The 17,415-nt window shown below is 35.5% G+C and overlaps 2 protein-coding genes and 1 long non-coding RNA gene across 5 annotated transcripts in view; 2 read left to right on the forward strand and 1 right to left on the reverse strand.

Annotated features, from left to right (window-relative positions):
* Positions 1-14,138, reverse strand: part of LOC123540731 (uncharacterized) — a 33,781-nt gene extending 19,643 nt beyond the window's left edge. For 2 of the 3 annotated variants that reach the window (XR_008371301.1, XR_008371304.1), the window contains exons 1-4: positions 13,217-14,138; positions 1,184-1,320; positions 580-780; positions 19-159 (exon numbers count right to left, since the gene is read on the reverse strand). This is a non-coding gene — a long non-coding RNA (uncharacterized LOC123540731). Of the gene's footprint in view, positions 1-18; positions 160-579; positions 781-1,183; positions 1,321-13,147 lie in introns of all 3 variants that reach the window. The other variant, XR_008371305.1, reaches the window with a different exon arrangement.
* Positions 6,008-12,159, forward strand: LOC123545638 (E3 ubiquitin-protein ligase TRIM71-like). Its single transcript, XM_045331957.2, has 2 exons — positions 6,008-6,155; positions 7,877-12,159. Exon 2 carries the CDS (start codon positions 7,884-7,886, stop codon positions 9,213-9,215), a length of 1,332 nt encoding a protein of 443 aa, XP_045187892.2. The 5' UTR covers positions 6,008-6,155; positions 7,877-7,883; the 3' UTR covers positions 9,216-12,159.
* Positions 14,139-14,826: 688 nt separating the features above from the next.
* On the forward strand, positions 14,827-17,086 carry LOC128555189 (piggyBac transposable element-derived protein 4-like). The gene has a single exon (XM_053536796.1). The coding sequence runs from the start codon at positions 15,287-15,289 to the stop codon at positions 16,277-16,279; it is 993 nt and encodes a 330-aa protein (XP_053392771.1). The 5' UTR covers positions 14,827-15,286; the 3' UTR covers positions 16,280-17,086.
* The last annotated feature ends 329 nt before the right edge of the window (positions 17,087-17,415 follow it).

Consider the following 17,415-nt stretch of genomic DNA (forward strand, 5'->3'; position numbering starts at 1 on the left):
ATGCTTAAAATGTGTTACCTGTTTATATGACATCTGATACATGCTATACTGTGGGGCAGCACTCTGTAAACGAGCCAACATGTATAGCAGTGGGTCTTTTTCTGGCGGGATCTCGGTCTTTTACAGAAACTGTACAGACATAAAGTAAGTCCCGTTTCTCTGAAAATGTGAACAAACATAATGTATAGACATAGTAATTCTGGCTTCTGTGAGAATGTAAACAAATATAACGTAAGACATAGTTAGTCCAGTTTCAATGAGAATGTGAACAAACATAATTGACACTGATAAGTGCCTCCTCATTTAAAGTAAACCCATGCTAAAAAAGTTATATTTATGCATTTTAATACAAGATCTGGTTAAGTCTATTACATACAAAATCAATTTATTTAATCAATAATTTTCCAAGCACGAATTATCATTCTAACAAATGTTACTAGAATAAACTGAACATTTCATGAGATCCTTTTATCACCTAAATTTGTTTACTTTAGTTTACAACTGATCACTGACTGATTAAAACTGCTGTTTTAATTATCTTGAGAGAAAAGTAATAATTTATAAAAAAATGATGCAAACCCTCATCTATTAGGACGTCAGACACTTCCCCATCTCTGTTGTTGATAAGCAACTGACTCTCCGAAACACACTCGTTAAATGTTTCAGATATAGACGAAGATTCCGTGTAACTCGACATAGACGGTGTACGACTCCTAGTCTTGGCTGGAGATGGAGAACGAGTTCTTGGTTTCTGCTCCTCGACCTTGTCTGTCTGAGTCTCTGCAACAGTAAAAACACTGTAACAATATTTATGCAGTCAGAAACAAGAGTGTAAGATGAATAATAAAAAGGATTCTTCACTTTCCCAACTTTCATTAAGGAAGGAATCTTAAATAAAATTTTATTCTTCAAACCTAAGTGTATAAGATTATAAAAGAATTCGACCTTCGATGCTGAAGACAGCATAGACAGAGAACAAGTGAAAGAAAGTCGGTAATCTCAATTACATAGAGCCTCTGTGACCACCTCCACAAAATGGTGAGTAATAATGTAAATTAATGCAGTTTAATGATTCCTTAAACACTTAAAAACTTGAAAATATTTCAAAAGGAAGTAAATAGCTAAATACAAGAATCCAATAACTGTATCGAAGTCAACCATAAATGATGTATTAAGTACATACACAGGTTTTGGTTGATCTTCAGCCAGTACTTTTTCCGCCATTTGTGATGTGGCTGACATTGGTGACTGTTTTCATTCTTAAAATTCTGGAAGGAGTCTGGTCCATACTGGCTCCAGCTGGACAGCCATTTGAGATACCTTTGCAATTACAAAACACAACAGTCTTCATTTTACTTATATAGTGGATTAATTTAATATAAGTTAATGTGAAATTGAATTTCATGGGTACGAAAGATTGTGGTTTTGGCCAAGACGGCTATTTCGTGGGGATATAGCTTCATGGATTCTGACTTTTGAACATTAATCAAATGGAAAATTTACTTTTTCATTTGGCTTAATTTAAGTTGTTTGAGTCAACTACTAAATTCATAAACATTAGTTCGCCAAGAAAATTAATGACTTCACAGTATTTCATTTATACCTAATTTTGGACTGTAGATTAGTACATGTGTTTCATTATAAGGCTAAAGGTCTCGGATGTACAGAGCACCCAAAACATAGCCATAAAACATTTATCGCAAACTAGGCCCACAACAAAAAGAAGCTGTAACGGAGAAACATTGGAAACGGGTTTCTTCAAAAAAAAATACAAGAGGAAATGGTGGGAGAGGGTAATGGGGCAGTGAGGATAAAGAGGAAGGAAACGCCAACAACAAACAAGATAACATACGCAACAAAAATACATTACGGGCAAACAAGTTGAAAATAAGGGCAACGCCTTAGAACGGTCAGTAATCTATATAAAGGAAACTGGAGGTTTAAACGCGTATAGGGCATGCCACTTACCATATTGTCAACAAGTTGACAACACAATATAAATAAAATCACTCCCCACTGAGAAAGGCTCTAACATTAGTGGCAAAATACCAGATATATTACGTAAAACATAAAATTTGGGTCAATCTAAGGTATAATTGCACCAATGCACTCAATTTGTCTGAAGTCTGAGCACCAAGAGCCTAACTTATAAGGGCACGACTAAACAAGCTGGAAGACAAAGTTCCACTCCCTCCGTCCGTTTTTGTAGGATTTAGGAGAAAAGCATCAAAGAGTCTTACACTTTATAAGTCATCGCCGCTTCGCACCATCATATAGGAAAGCGTAGCGATTAACTGAATATATCAATCACCAAACATGCACTGTGCTTTTTCGCATTGTATCATCTTTTGATAATATTTTAACACATTTTACAAAAATTTGATTTAAATAAGCTTTATGTTTAATTTTCCGAATTTTATAATCTACATCTCCATACTTTACCGGGTGTGTAAGACCAAGTTTTAAAAAGAAACATTATAGTTACTATTGGGAAAGTCCTTGAAACAACTATCATGAAAATAGAAAGAGTTACATGTTTCGTACAATTATGCAAAAACTGACTGTAGCTGTGGTCATGTCAAACGTGTTTAAATAATTCCGATGTAAGCATTTCTTTACTTAAATCATATTTTATTTTTCCCGCATGCTGATTTGTTTCCTGTATTGAAGTTTTACAGGTTACTTTAATATTACCCCACTCCCCTAAAACTCCCCATTTTATCAAGTAGAAAGATGGTACTAGTAAAGTCTAGTATGTATTCAATCTACAAACCAGAAATGGTTTCTCATGCACAGATCTAGGAGACTGTTCTGGTGGCAGTAAGGGCTCGGGTTCAGGTTTGGGCGACTCTAGAGGTATCGCTATATCATGTCTTGATAGACCACTGTTACCAACGTTCACTTCTGGCTTTAGCTTTTCTTAAACATAACAAAAATTGGCCATAACTGCGGCTACAGTACAGCCTCTTGATAGCATACACTGATAGAAAGACTCAAGGGCATTCCATGAATATTCTGATCGTATATATAATTTAATAAATAAAACAATCGATACAATTTTATAATCATAATTAATACTTTGATTATGATTTTCATCATGCGAAAAGGAATTTACTATACTACGATCATAATACGCCAGCTTATTAACCCTTATCATTCTGGACACGATTTATTCTGCCTTTGCGACCAATGTAGATCATGTTCAGTCTGCACATCCGTGCAGCCGTGCAGTCTGATCAAGATCTGCACTGTTCGCCATTCAGTCAGTAACGCCTTTTAAGACCTTATGGTACTGTCCAAATTAAAAGATGGACAAGTTCATTATAGAAATTTAGCACGGTTAAGAGTTAAACCAAAATTTTACATATTTCCTTGTTATCGATATAGTTTAATTAAATTATTTTAACTGTATTGAAATAGAAACACTAGTTTTTCTATCTGCGAAAAGGAGTTTTCTGTATTGCGGATTCAAATGTACTAGCCAGGATATTTGTACCAGATTTTTTCCCTTTTGTTTTATAAACTGAATTTTATCAGAGTATTCATATTGTTTGAACAAAATGCATTAAGTCAGTCATTTGAAAAATATACCTCCTTTTTGCGAAGAGTTTACATATGCGGAAAGGAGTTTTCCATATAACCGTATCCAATATTGATGTTTACCTATTACATCAGATTTAACTTCGTTGCAGTTTTATATAAGTATTATTACTGTGTTTGAAACACTGCATTACATGAAGTAATTTAAACTAAAATGTTGAAGCCAACAGGCCAACAATGTCGACCCATTATTAGCTGACACATCGCCTGAATGTCTCAAACATTTCAGTATATGTCAGTATATATCAAGCATAAATGTACATATACTAATCATATAATACAGAAATTCAACAGCTTAACTTGTATATTTGTATATTTAATACAACATGAACTCAAGCCAGATATGATAATAAAAATCGATTTTCACAAACAAACTGATAACTTTTATCTTTAAGCAAACCAAACATAAAGCATTGAATTTGAAAGATATATGTGACAGCCTGTAGTTTTATAGATTTATACTAAAAGGAAGTAGACTACTGTTCAACTTTGCTTGATAATATATGACTATTTTAAAGCTTTGACAGTGTTCAAAAGTAAATTCAAGAGGGCCATGATGCCCCTATATCGCTCACCTGGATTTAGTTGCTTGCTTGAACAGAAAGAGGTTTCAGCTAAATAAATACAGGCAGGTAATGTGTATTATGTGTGTTTAATTTCATTTATTTACTGGGGTAGTTGGGGGTGGGGTTGAGTGGGGATGATGTGATATGATAATATCAAACATGCCATGAAGATTTTTAAAGTTTCCACTACATAAATAAGTGGTAAGGGGACCATGCACCCTGGTGGCAATGCTTTTTGGTGAAACAGAATAATTTCTACAATTTTCGCAAAGGGTCACAATGAGACTTGGTTTACAATATATACACACAGGAAAAAATAGCCACTTCCCTCGGAGGAAACAAAATATTTTGAAAATCCTTGTAGAGGGTCACACATGGACCATTTGTGTGAAATTATTTAAAAATCAGGCCCGCAGTTTTATACAAGAATATATTTTAAGTTTTCACTATATACATATAGGGAAAGTGACCACACACCCTTGTGGCCATGCTTTTTTACAAATCTTGCTAGCTGAAACCATCTTGTTAGATGGTCTGCACATAAGGACCATTTGTGTGAAACTATTTAAAAATCGGACAAGCGGTTTCATACAAGAATTGTTTTAAAGTTTCAACTATATTAATATAGAGAAAAGTGACCATACCCTCTGGCGGCAGTGTATTTTGAGGGATTGAAATAATTTGACCAATCTTGATAATGGATCACACAAGAATCATTTAAGTGAAATTGTTTTGTTTATACAAGAAGATTTTTAAAGTTTTCATATATTCATATAGGGGAAAATAGACCACGCTCTCTGGCGGCCATGTTTTGTGAGGAAATAATTTGAGCATTCTTGGTAGATGATTTCACAAGAACAATTTGTGTAAATTTAGTTCAGAATCGGACCAGCAGTTCAATACAAGATATTTAAAGATAAGGAAAGGAAAGAATTATTTAAACAACATTGAGAGAGAGAGTTACATAAGAACCATTTTGTGTGAAATTATTTTGAAATCTGACTAGTGGTTTAACAGGAGCTGTTGTGAGAAGGTTTTTTCTGACTATTTTAGCTCTGGTGGCGCATATGTTCAACCAAGCGGAACCTTTTCAATAACTTAGAAAGAGGACCACCCAAGAAATATCCTGGCCAAGTTTCATTTTCTTCTACCCAATGGTTTCAGAGGAGATGTTGCTTGAGGCCTATTTCAACCATGTGCCCCTACCCCACTCCCAGGGATAGGAATAATCTGAATAGTATTGGAAGAGGACCACTAGACGATGCTACATACCAAATATCAAAGCGCTATGCGGTGTGTTTTTGGACAAGAATATTTTTAAAGTTTTTCCCTATATAACTCTATACAATCCCGGTCACCCTCTGGACGGGACCATATTTTACAATAGTGATATAATTTAAACAATCTTGGTAGAGGCCAACTAGATGATGCCATATACCAAATATGAAAGCTCTAGGGCCTGTGGTTTTTCCCTATATAAGTCTATAAAAACCATGTATCTCCAAGGGCGGCCTAGTGATATAATTTGAACAATCTTGGTAGATGCCCACTGGATGATGCTACACACTAAATATTAAAGTCCTAGGGGGCGGTGGTTATTGAAGACAATCCAAGGAATATCCCTGTGAAATTTTATCATAATTGGCCTGGTGGTTGAGGAGAAGATGTTGTTTAAAGAAAAAAGGTTGACGGATGACACGGACGACTGACGACATGGACGACGGACAGGACATTCACTGACTACATCAACTCACATTGAGCACTTTGTGCTCAGGTGAGCTAACAAAGGGATGAGTCTATTTATCTGTTCTAATAAACTTGAAAATACTTGTTCCCTTTACCCTAGATCAATATCTAAGAGACGCCATTAAATTGCTCTAAAATGTGTCCTTGAGTCGGACAAATTTCAGATAAAGGTTATAAACAGATTGAATCATCTTACACGGCATTGTTTCAAGAACTGCAAAGGAATGGTTATGTAAAAGACAGGTATGTGCTAGATTTTTTTTCTAAAGTTAAAAGTGTGTTTAAGTCAAAATTTGAAACGTCAAAATTTAGGACACAGCTCTTACGATATACAATATTATAAAATATGGGTAATACTGAATTCAGAAGTTGAAGTTTGTACTTTTAACATCAGATACTATTTAAGCAACTTTCCTATACTTATTGTGAAAAAGGAAGATAAAAATGTGGCTTTTATGCAGGTTTTATAGTACTGGCCTTTATTTGGAGGTGGTCTTGAGAACAAACTGTTGACGATGGTGTACATTAGCCAATGTCAACTGTGCAGTGTAATTCATGCTTCCAATGGCAGAATCCAGAGAAAAGTTTCACCTTAATTCAATGATATAATCCACACATAAATTTCACCTGCTTTCAATGGCAAAATCGAGATAAAATGTTTCACTTGGTTTCAATGGCACATGCAAACAAATTTCACATGCTTTCAATGGCAGAATCCTGACATAAATTGCAAACCGCTTTCAATGGTTTAATACATACATAAATTTTACCCGCTTCTATACATAAACTGCACCAGTCCTGCTTTCAACGGCAGAATCCTGATATAAATTCACCCACTACCAATGGAAGAATCTATACATAAAATTTACAGGTCTGCTTCCACTGGCAGCATCCAGACATATTTTTCATCTGCATTCACTGGAGGAATCAAGACATATTTTTCACCTTCTTTCAATGTCAGAATGCAGACATCATTTTCACATGCTTTAAATGGCAGATTCTAGACATATTTTTCACCTGCTTTCAATGGCAGAATCCAGACATAATTTTCGCAGGCTAAGCATGATGCTTTCAGTGGCAGAATCGAGTAATAGTAACAAATTTCTTCAGGGCAGTAACCTGGGTATAAGAATGTGCTGCGTAAAGTAGCTATAAACGTCTGATAAACCAAGATATATAGTGCAACATCATTTATCCAAATAACGTAGAATAAAACCTACGCTCTGCATACGGAAACGAAAATCATTTTATGAATTAATGGCAATCTGTGAGTAAATTTATTAAAACGGCAACGTTATCATCTTTCTAGTGATATTAGCGTGATATTAAAAAGTTTGACAATTCCAATTAAGTAATGTCTTTAAATCAGTTTGAATTCTTCAGATCTCTTTAGGCATAGGCAAATATCTTAAAAGTAAGCACACGGGCCTATACAATTTAATTCACCATATTAAGCATTATATGTTAATCTATAAAATTAAATATATTTAGGGTTTAATAAAATTGTAGAAAAAGTTTTGATCTGAACGTGCAGAACTACCTTACGTGGGTTCCTCGAGTGACTTTTTTCTGTTTTGTTTGGCCTTTCTCAGCCATATGCACACAGACAGGCTTGTGCTTAAGAGCTACACATTTGAGCGGATATTTGGAATATTAATCGTCTAGTGTAAATTGTCTATAATCCGATACTGAAATTACCCTAAACAGGCGTAATTGCTGCAAACCAGTGATTCCAGTTAAAAACTATATGGCTGGAAGTATGCCGTTTTCTCCAAACGTTCACTTTACATAAGGTTTTTAATTCCACTTATATTCCAAGCTAATTTCCCAAAACACAGGTAATAGGCCATTTCCCCACTTAGTAAAGAAATCCATGGTGCAACCACTTTAATTCTTTATGTAAGATAAATGTTTGTAGTATTAAATGAAACAACATTTAACTTTGTTGATTTTGTATATTCCAGATTAGTCATGGCGGTCCCTGGTAAGAAAGCTACACATAACTTATCGTCAACCCTGTCTCGAGGTTCTGGAGAGGATTTTGAACTTTTTTGTCAGCCCTGTGACAGAGATGACCTCAGACTACCTGCTGTTGGTTACTGTGTAGATTGTGAAGAGCACCTGTGTGACTTATGCGTTAACACCCACAGGAGACCAAAACCACTACGCCATCATAAACTTCTAGATAAATCCCACATGCCACACACTCAGAATTATTCTACAATATCTAATTCTACTCATGTTGGACAGTCCGACAATCTTACAGATCCTTGCACCAAACACAATAAAGAAGTTATTAAATTCTTCTGCAATGACCATAAAGCACTACTATGCAGTGTATGTGTGACACTTGAACATACTCCTATATCCTGCCATGTTGACTATATACCCGATATATCAGGACAGGCCATAGACAGCACTGAATTCATAGACACCCTTAAAGAGCTAGGCAAAATAAGTAAAAGATGTCAGAAAATATTAGCAGATCTAAAGCAAATGGTTGCAAAATCAAATACATCTTTTACAGACATTCTTGCAGAAATAACAAAGTTCAGACAGGAGATTAACCAAAGATTAGATGGGCTTGAGAAGGAAGCTAAAGATGCAGCAAAAACTTTACAGCAAGAGAATGACACAAAGTTGAGGACCACAAAAACAACATGTGATTATGCCATTCGGTCTCTAAAAGCGACATCTGATATGATAAAACACCTCAACACAACAAAGAAAGTAGACAGACTTTTCATTGAGCTTAAAACTGCTAAGCAAGTGATCCAAGATAATGAAAAGAGAATGTCACAACTGTCAAACGCTGAAGATATTAAAGAATACATGTTTGAACCAAGTCCAGTCATTGAAACGCTTCTTCAAAATGAGATATCACTAGGTAAATTAACACCTAAACTGCTGAAACAGCCAAGTCTGCCTTCAACCACTACTCTAAAATTCAGCACAATTTCTCCTCCTAGAAAAATCTGCATTGAGACTTCATCAGATGAACATGATTGTTCAATAACTGGTATCACTACCTCTTATCTAAACCAAATATTCCTTGCAGATTACGACAATTACTTAGTTAAAATGGTAGATACCAATAGTCAATCCATTCAACAACTGAGACTAGATTCAAGGCCCCGTGATGTCACAACAACCACCAGGGATGAATTTGCTGTTACAATGCCACTTATGAATAGAATACAGTTTCTATCTTTCTCATTAAACAGACTCTCTAAGAAAAACATACTGAAAGTAGATGGAAACTGTTATGGTATAAGTTACTATCAGGGAAAACTTGCTGTATAATTTCAAAGTCCAGGTAAACTTAAAATCATGGACTTGAAAGGCACTGTAATAGTAACTGTTTCAAAAAACTCACATGGTAAAAATATTTTCATTTCACCAGAATATGTCGCCACCAACAGCCACTCCGTCTATGTATCTGACCATGGAAAGCATGAAGTTATATGGTTGAGCTGGAAAGGCGAACTACTAGGTAGTTACGGAAGGTTGGGAGATCCACAAGGACTTGCTACGCTGACTGATGGATCATTTTTTGTTAGTGATTTGGGAGCTGACAAACGTAACATACTAAACGTAACTGGTGACTGTTCTGGAAGTAAACTTGTACTGAAGGACTTAAATAATCCTCAAGCAATTTGCTGGTGTGATGCAAGCAAAACTCTCTACAGCTCCAGCAGTAGTTTTGGAGGTGAAAGAAACTTTATTCAGAAGTACAAAATGTCATAAGATACAAAAGTAGAACTGATTTTCTATTGTCTCCCAGAAAACACATCAAACCATTGTTAAATGTTATAAGGAAACGTGAGACTACACTAATATTGAACAAGAAACATAGTCAAGTGAGATACAGTGATGTCTTCTAACTTTGCGAATACTATTTTAGGTAGAATCTCCAATGTATTATCCATACAGAATATAGGACACATACAAAAAGCTAACAGATTTAGTTAATAAAAACATTTTCAAATTTATGGATGTTTAAAAAACAAAATATATTGAAAAAGGTATTCAACAAAACAGATATCTAAGTTTAGAACCTGACCTAGTGAACCTTTTGAACTAAGATGATACAGTTTCAAGGGTCTTATCAGGTTTCATATAAAGTGGTTTCTGGGGTATTAAGGAGGATTTTCTATGATTTAACCTAGTGATCTTGTTTTTGGCCTAAGATTATCTAGTTTCAAAATTGATCTACATTTCATAAAGACAAATATATTTGTGTATTCTAACCATATTTTGCACAAATCAGGTAGAAAACATAACTTTGAGAGTATGTATATTCATATAATTTGAACTACTGGTTTTTAACTACAAATAATTAAGTTTTAAACTGGACTATATTTCATAAAATTAAAAATTATGACCAGGTCTCGTATAAACATTCTGACCATTGCTTAATATTCATTTGCCTTCTAATGGTATTGTATGTCCTTTATTAATTAATTTACTTATTATCATGGTGATATTTATTGCTACGAGAATTGTTCAAATATGAATGCATCTAAGCACATAAAAATGTATCCTTGATAGATTTCAATGAAAATTTTATTTGGTCCCCTCGAAGTATTCACCTCCAACAGATATGCAAAGTTTCAGTCTTCTAATTCAATCCTTGAAGGCATTTTCATAGTCGTTTCTAGGTATACTATAAAGACACTGTAATATTTCAGAACCGAGGTGTTTGCGCTGCACAAAATTTCGACCGGAAAGGTACTATTTGAGCCTTGGGAACAAAAAGAAGTCACACGGGGCAAGGTCAGGCGAATAAGGAGGTTGAGGGAGTACAACAACCTTTTCCTGCTTCAGAAAGTCTTGTACAATAGACGCCTTGTGCGATGACGCATTGTCATGAAGCAATCTGACATTGGCCAAACCAGTTGCAGGTCTTCGATTTTTGAAATATTTCTTCAGTATTCGAAGAACTTTAGTCTTGTAAAACTTCGAATTTACGGATTTGCTTTTAGGTACAGCAACCTGAATGTCAGGACCCTGAGTTGTGAAGAATATGGCATACATTACCTTCTTGACACTCATGGTCCGCTTTGCAATGCATGGTCTTTTGCCAGACTTTGTTGCCCATATTTTGTTCTGAATCTTTCGTTTGGGCTCAAAAAGGTGAACCCATGTCTCGTCACCAGTGACGACATTTGCGACAGACCGTGCATTGTAATTTGGAAACTGTTTAAGCAACAATTTTGCGCATTACACGCGTGCCTTTTTCTGCTCATCTGTCAACAGATGGGGAATCCATCTAGCACAGATCTTTCTCATTTTCAAATTACGTTTCAGAATTGTATGAGTTGCTCCTAATAAGATGCCAACCATACTAGCTATTTGCCTAGCGGTGTATCTTGCATCAGTAGCAACTATTTCTTTCACTCTTGCAACCATCTTGGCAGACGCTGCTGTTTTCGGCCGACGGCCATGTGGTGCATCTTCTATTGAAACTAACACACATTTGAATTTCTTAAACCAACGAATAACTGTCGAAAAAGACATTTCATTATGCACATAAACAGAACATATTTCATCAAAAAATGTATTTACACCCTATGCAAGGAATACAACGATTCTTAATATAGGACCGTATTTCAACGGCGTACGCTGATCTTCCTGCAACCATTTTTGTATTAATATACATGAGTAGGCAATGTTTAGCGAGCGATAGACACAGTTAAGTGAACGGATTTTAATGGGTGTGGTATCGATGTAAAGCCAACATGTTTATCTACCCAATAATTATAATTTCCTTGTGATTTTCGCATTATTGAGCGAGATAACGTTCTAGATGCATTCATATTTAAACAATCCTCGTATTAGGTAAACCAAAACTATTTAGATACATTATTGACCAGAAAACAACCTCACCTGTTCTAACGTTTTCCGAAAATCAAAACCTGAAGTAGAAATTTATTATTCAAAGTGACGAACATTTATTTGTTGTTTATACCAAGCAAGTTCCACTTCAGTGGTATTTAAATAACCTTTATTCTGCATATATATACATGTTTTTTAAATCAAAATGCATGTATAGTTCTATTTTGCGTATATACAAAATATATAGGCAAGAAAACAGTGAAAATGAATGTGTTGTGTCTGGAGCTTTTTATCATGATTCGTTTTTCAAAGATCTGGAATAAATTATGTTGTAGAATGGACCAATATAATTTCTACAATTTTTCCCTGTTTGGTAAGGTTATCTTGCATAATAAACATGCAGCTGTGATTTTAATCATGCTTGTGTTAAGTTTTAATGTTTCACACTCCCTGCATGAATCGAGTATCAGTTTTCTAATTAGCTGTCGACTGGAACTGTGAATAACGGATTAGACTGCAATTTAAGACAAGGGTATAGCCCTGAATGAGTAAACAAATATTTTGTTTAGTTTACGCTGGGCTTTATGTTACACTACCTACCATAGATGATGGTCATACAGCAACTTTTCAGCTTTTAATGAAGGGAGAAGAACCAAGGTGCCCCTTCAAGAAAGATTTCATACACAAGTACATATTTCAACCGACCATGACGGTGAGTGCAGACCACAGCTTTCACAAATACCTATGGAACCAATAATCTGCAACCTAACCTACTGTGCCAAGGCATTCTCATCTATCTGACGTTTGTCATAACATCGAGACGAGCCTCTGATTTATTTCTTTCGCAAATTTGGTGAGCTTGCGCACTTGTGATTACTACCCGGAGAGGTTTCAGCCAGTCAATGTTTTCCAATATACAGCCAGCCGAATTTAAACTTTAAGTAAAATCTATGCAAAATATTTCGTAGCAATAACAAATGACAGCGATTAATAAAGATGTACTGCTCTGATCGGATTTTTAAAAAATCCCCTTTAAAATTAAAATCATTTCTTGTAATTCAGCCCCGGTATTGAAAGGGACGCAGTCAGACTTTTCACGGCTCATTTTGACTGGTTCAAAAGGATCTGTAGCGAAACATTTGTGATTGGCTGACGGCTTTAACATGTATTGTGAACAAACTAAAACTATTGGCGAAACACGTTTAACAAGGGAAACATTGTAAGTCTTTGGTATGCGAGAATGTAACAAGGAGGCAAATTGTTAACTAGCTGAAGGTCTGGAAACCTGTATCTAATATCTGACTGCAAATAACTGAACTGTTTACTGTACCATTTAGTAGTCTTAAACAGATCAAAATATATGTGACTTTAAATCCATACCAAAGTATGAAACTCACACAAATATGCTCTTCGCCTAAATGTACTTAAAACGTATCTCAAGATCTCTTATTTCGAAGAAAACTTACAATCCCATCAAAGTTCTGTTCTCTATCCCTATACTCCACAGATACGCATTTTATCGCGTATGCCTGTTCCCCCATAGATACGCACTTTATCGCATATGCCTGTTCCCCCATAGATACGCAGTTTATCGCATAAGCCTGTTTCTCCATGAATACGCATTTTATCGCAGTCATAGTTTAAATGCAAAAAATCAATTAAATACATCGGCAATAAATCCCACAAAAACCTATTTGTGAAGATTAAACTGTCTACAAATAAATGATTTCAGAAAATCATGTTGTTAAAACTGAAAGTCATCGGCAATTTACACTTTTAAATCAGATGGTATTTTTCGAAAATCACACTGACTTTGAGTTATTGATGGAAAATTACCGGGGGATTTTCCACAGCTTTCTAAATTTAACTTTTATCTTGGGTCATTATATGGGAAATTAAGTAGGACAGATCATTTTCTGAAAATATCGTAACTATTTTTAGCAGGTGTAATTAATTACACAGGTGACCTCGACCTAAGAATATGTTATCTAGTTTTATTTCTTTGCATTCTAACTTACACGTGTGGTGAGAAAAATGTTTGGATTTAGTCAGTGTAATAAAGATGTGATTTTCTCTCTTTTTGTAACTATAACAACCATTATGAAATGTTGCGTAATCCATAGAGCACGCGTCGGCATGATGGGATTTATGCTAATTACCTCGATCTCTTCGAAGCATGTGTATTGTGCACAGTTGTCAAAACAAACCAATTAGGGTGTTAGTCGGCTGTTTTGATAATGAAGATCAACAATGTTCTTAAGGTAAGTGTTTTTACAAGCTGATTAGATTATCTTTGATTAATGCTTCTTATCAAAAGATAACGTAATTTACTAATTAATTAAAATTTTATGACCCATGAACACCTGCAAGATTGATTCCAGTGCAGAATTTAATTGAGTGGTCATAAATCGTATATGTATTTCTTATCCTTGTAAAGTATGGAACGCCGGTACTGCATTACATTGTAATATACAATTTATATGCTAGAAAGAACAGTACCGTGTATTTAATATGTAATTGTACTTTGAAATGATTGTATGCCAGTCTATAGCATATAAATATAATGCATTTTATTGTTTTTAGCCAATGAAATTAAATAAAACAATATAGCACGCCCATTGTTTTGGTTCCTTTCTTATTTTAAAAAATTAATAAGTCCTTAGTTCGTGTGAGAACACCCTGAGAGTTAGATCGTTACTTTCATTTTCAATATATCACCATGGCACATTTATTTGATAGTGATTCTGGTGATGAGTCTGATTTTTCTGGCTTTGGTGAGTCAGATATTGAGGTGCCTGTTGAGCATGAGTCTGATAGTGATTCTGACTCAGATGATGAGCCTGCCCGGACAGATGGGTGGACTCCAAACTTCACCAACCTGACGGTGTGTTTTCAATTTCTAATGAAACAAACAACTATACTGCAATGACTCTATTTTTGTATTTGGCAGACAAAAATAAACATAAAAAAGTAGACTAAACAAACTGAAATAAAAATAATTTATTTATTATGAAACAACCAGATGCAATAAGTTTATTATTTCCCTTTCTTTTTTAAATTTGATGAATTTGTGGAGCAATCTGGGCCCAAATTTCCAGATGGATTTGACCGTCAACAGCCACGCCTCTGGATTACTTTTGGCTGATGTTTCCGATAGACCTGATACGGAAGCTGGTAGAGTACACCAACTCCTATGCCATATGGAAGATGACAGAACAGGGTGCTGTAGATGACAAGTGGGATGAGGTTACCGAGCCCGAAATGAGAGCCTTCCTTGGTATCAACATCCTGATGGGCATCAGTCAGCTACCTGAAGCTGACATGTACTGGTCTTCAGATCCATTTATAGGAAACGCCGGTGTTCAGCAAGCCATGACATGTAACCGCTTCCAGAAGATAACACAGTACTTCCATGCATCAAATCGAGCTGCTGAACCACGACGCGGTGAACCAGGTCATGACAAACTGTACAAGGTTGAGAAATCATCCGTGCAGTGTCTTATATCTTGTGCCATGAGGTTTCGGTGGATGAGGCAATGATTAAGTTTTCTGGTCGATTAGCCTTCCGACAGTATATGCCAGCTAAACCTATCAAGAGGGGAATGAAAGTCTGGATGCTTTGCGATGCCAAGTCTGCCTACCTTTCAAATTTTGATGTTTATCTGGGTCGACAAGAGAACCGCACGGAACATGGCTTAGGATACAACGTGGTGATGAAGTTGACAGAACATCTTCGAAACACATTTCGTTGGTTTTTTTTCGACAACTACTTCACCAGTCTGCCACTACTTCAACGCCTCATGGACTTCGGCCTTTACGCATGCGGGACTGTAAGAGTGAACCGAGTTGGCTTCCCTAAAGATCTGAAGAAACCAAGAGATGTGAGAAACCGAGGAGAGTCTAAGGTTCTTCAGTACGGTGACACCAACCTTACAGCCACTGTTTGGAAGGACAAGCGATTGGTTCATCACCTGTCAACGCTAAGTGATCCGAGAGACACCAGGGATGCGCAAAGAAGAGTCGGCAGAGAAGTTCTCCGTCTTCAGCAGCCACATACAGTGTTTGCATACAACCAGTTCATGGGCGGTGTGGATCTCCATGATCAGTTCCGCATGAAATACAATGTTGGTCGATGTTCTAAGAAGTGGTGGAGTTATCTTTTCTGGTTTTGCCTGAACTGCGCCATAGTAAATGCCTACATCATTTATAAAGCTACATCCACTCGGATAACAAAGAAGAAACGTTACTCCCAACTGGACTTCAGGCAGGAATTGTTCCGTGCATTGATCGGCGGATACTCCAAGCGAAAGAGGTCTGTGGGCGATGTTGACAGACCTGTACTTCTGGAAGAGAACATCCATGGCCATGTTAATAGCCGACTTCCAGGTCAAAGAACCACTTGTAAATACCACAAACGATACTTGAATCAGAGGAAGGAAACTGTGTATGGTTGTGCTATTTGTAACGTTCATCTGTGTAAGGATGGTTGCCATGCCCATTTTCACAACCGAAACCTGCAGGCAGCATAACTTCTAAACATGGAAATTATTTAAACCTCAGAAACTGAAAAAGTGTGATATTTTATGATATATTATTCGTTGCTCTTGGACTCTTATCATAGTGGAAATTATTTTGACTTTGGTAAAAAGAAAGAAAAACTGATAAAAAAAACTTTCGTGGTAGCCATAAAGCCACCTGACGAGTCCTTTGGCGGGGACGAAAAAGTTTCTTTTTATACAGTACAAAAAAAATTCATAATTATAAAACAAGAAAACAAAATATTGTTATCGATAATATGATACATGTACAAATAAATTTGATTTCTGCTTCAAGTGTTTTTACTTTTGTTTTTAAAATTGAAAAGCCCTTTATATATATCTTTCTGGCTTTCCATTTACCTTGATACAATACAATAAAACATTTATGACAGTAATAATATTTAATTTCTATATCATTACTGTTTGTGCAAAAACTTAAACTGAAATTAATTATTTACATACTAAAAATGGCTAAAATATCAAATGAAATAGTAAAGTCTTAGGTTTAAAGCCTTCTATCTTGGTAAATATTTGTCATAAAATTATGACATTTATACCATCAGAAAGGAAATTTAATTCTAAAAATTTTTTTTATTGGTCACTAAATGGTTAAAATATGTCTTCATGGTGTAATATTGATTTAAATAACACAGGTATAAATTTTGCATATTTTTCCAATAACCTGTATGGAGATAGTGGACAGATAATGGTATTGAGTGTATTGGTTATCAAAAATCAATACTGTTATATCTATATGGATCTGATAAGGCTAAATAGGCTAGGTGTTTATGGGGTATTGGGCTATATAGATGCAATATGTTTCTAAAAACAAATTATCAAAATGAATGAAAATTATGAGAAAGATGCATTTCAAATTGCTAAGCAATCGCAAGATGCATATTAAATGTTTTATCGGTACCATGGTAACATACACATATATAAGAGACTTTAGCAAGAAATTTAGCAATTAAACACCTGTAACAGTCTAACCAATTGAATCTTATCATACGGTACAACATGGAATGCAGTACTTCAGTTATGAAATGGCGGAAATTAAACCTAAACAGTGTTCCTGGACTAACCTGTTCAACGTAAGTAACTGTCAACTTCTCCAAATGATTAAAAGG

Source organism: Mercenaria mercenaria, chromosome 1 (genome assembly GCF_021730395.1).
Source record: "Mercenaria mercenaria strain notata chromosome 1, MADL_Memer_1, whole genome shotgun sequence".
NCBI classification, from domain to species: Eukaryota; Metazoa; Mollusca; class Bivalvia; order Venerida; family Veneridae; genus Mercenaria; species Mercenaria mercenaria.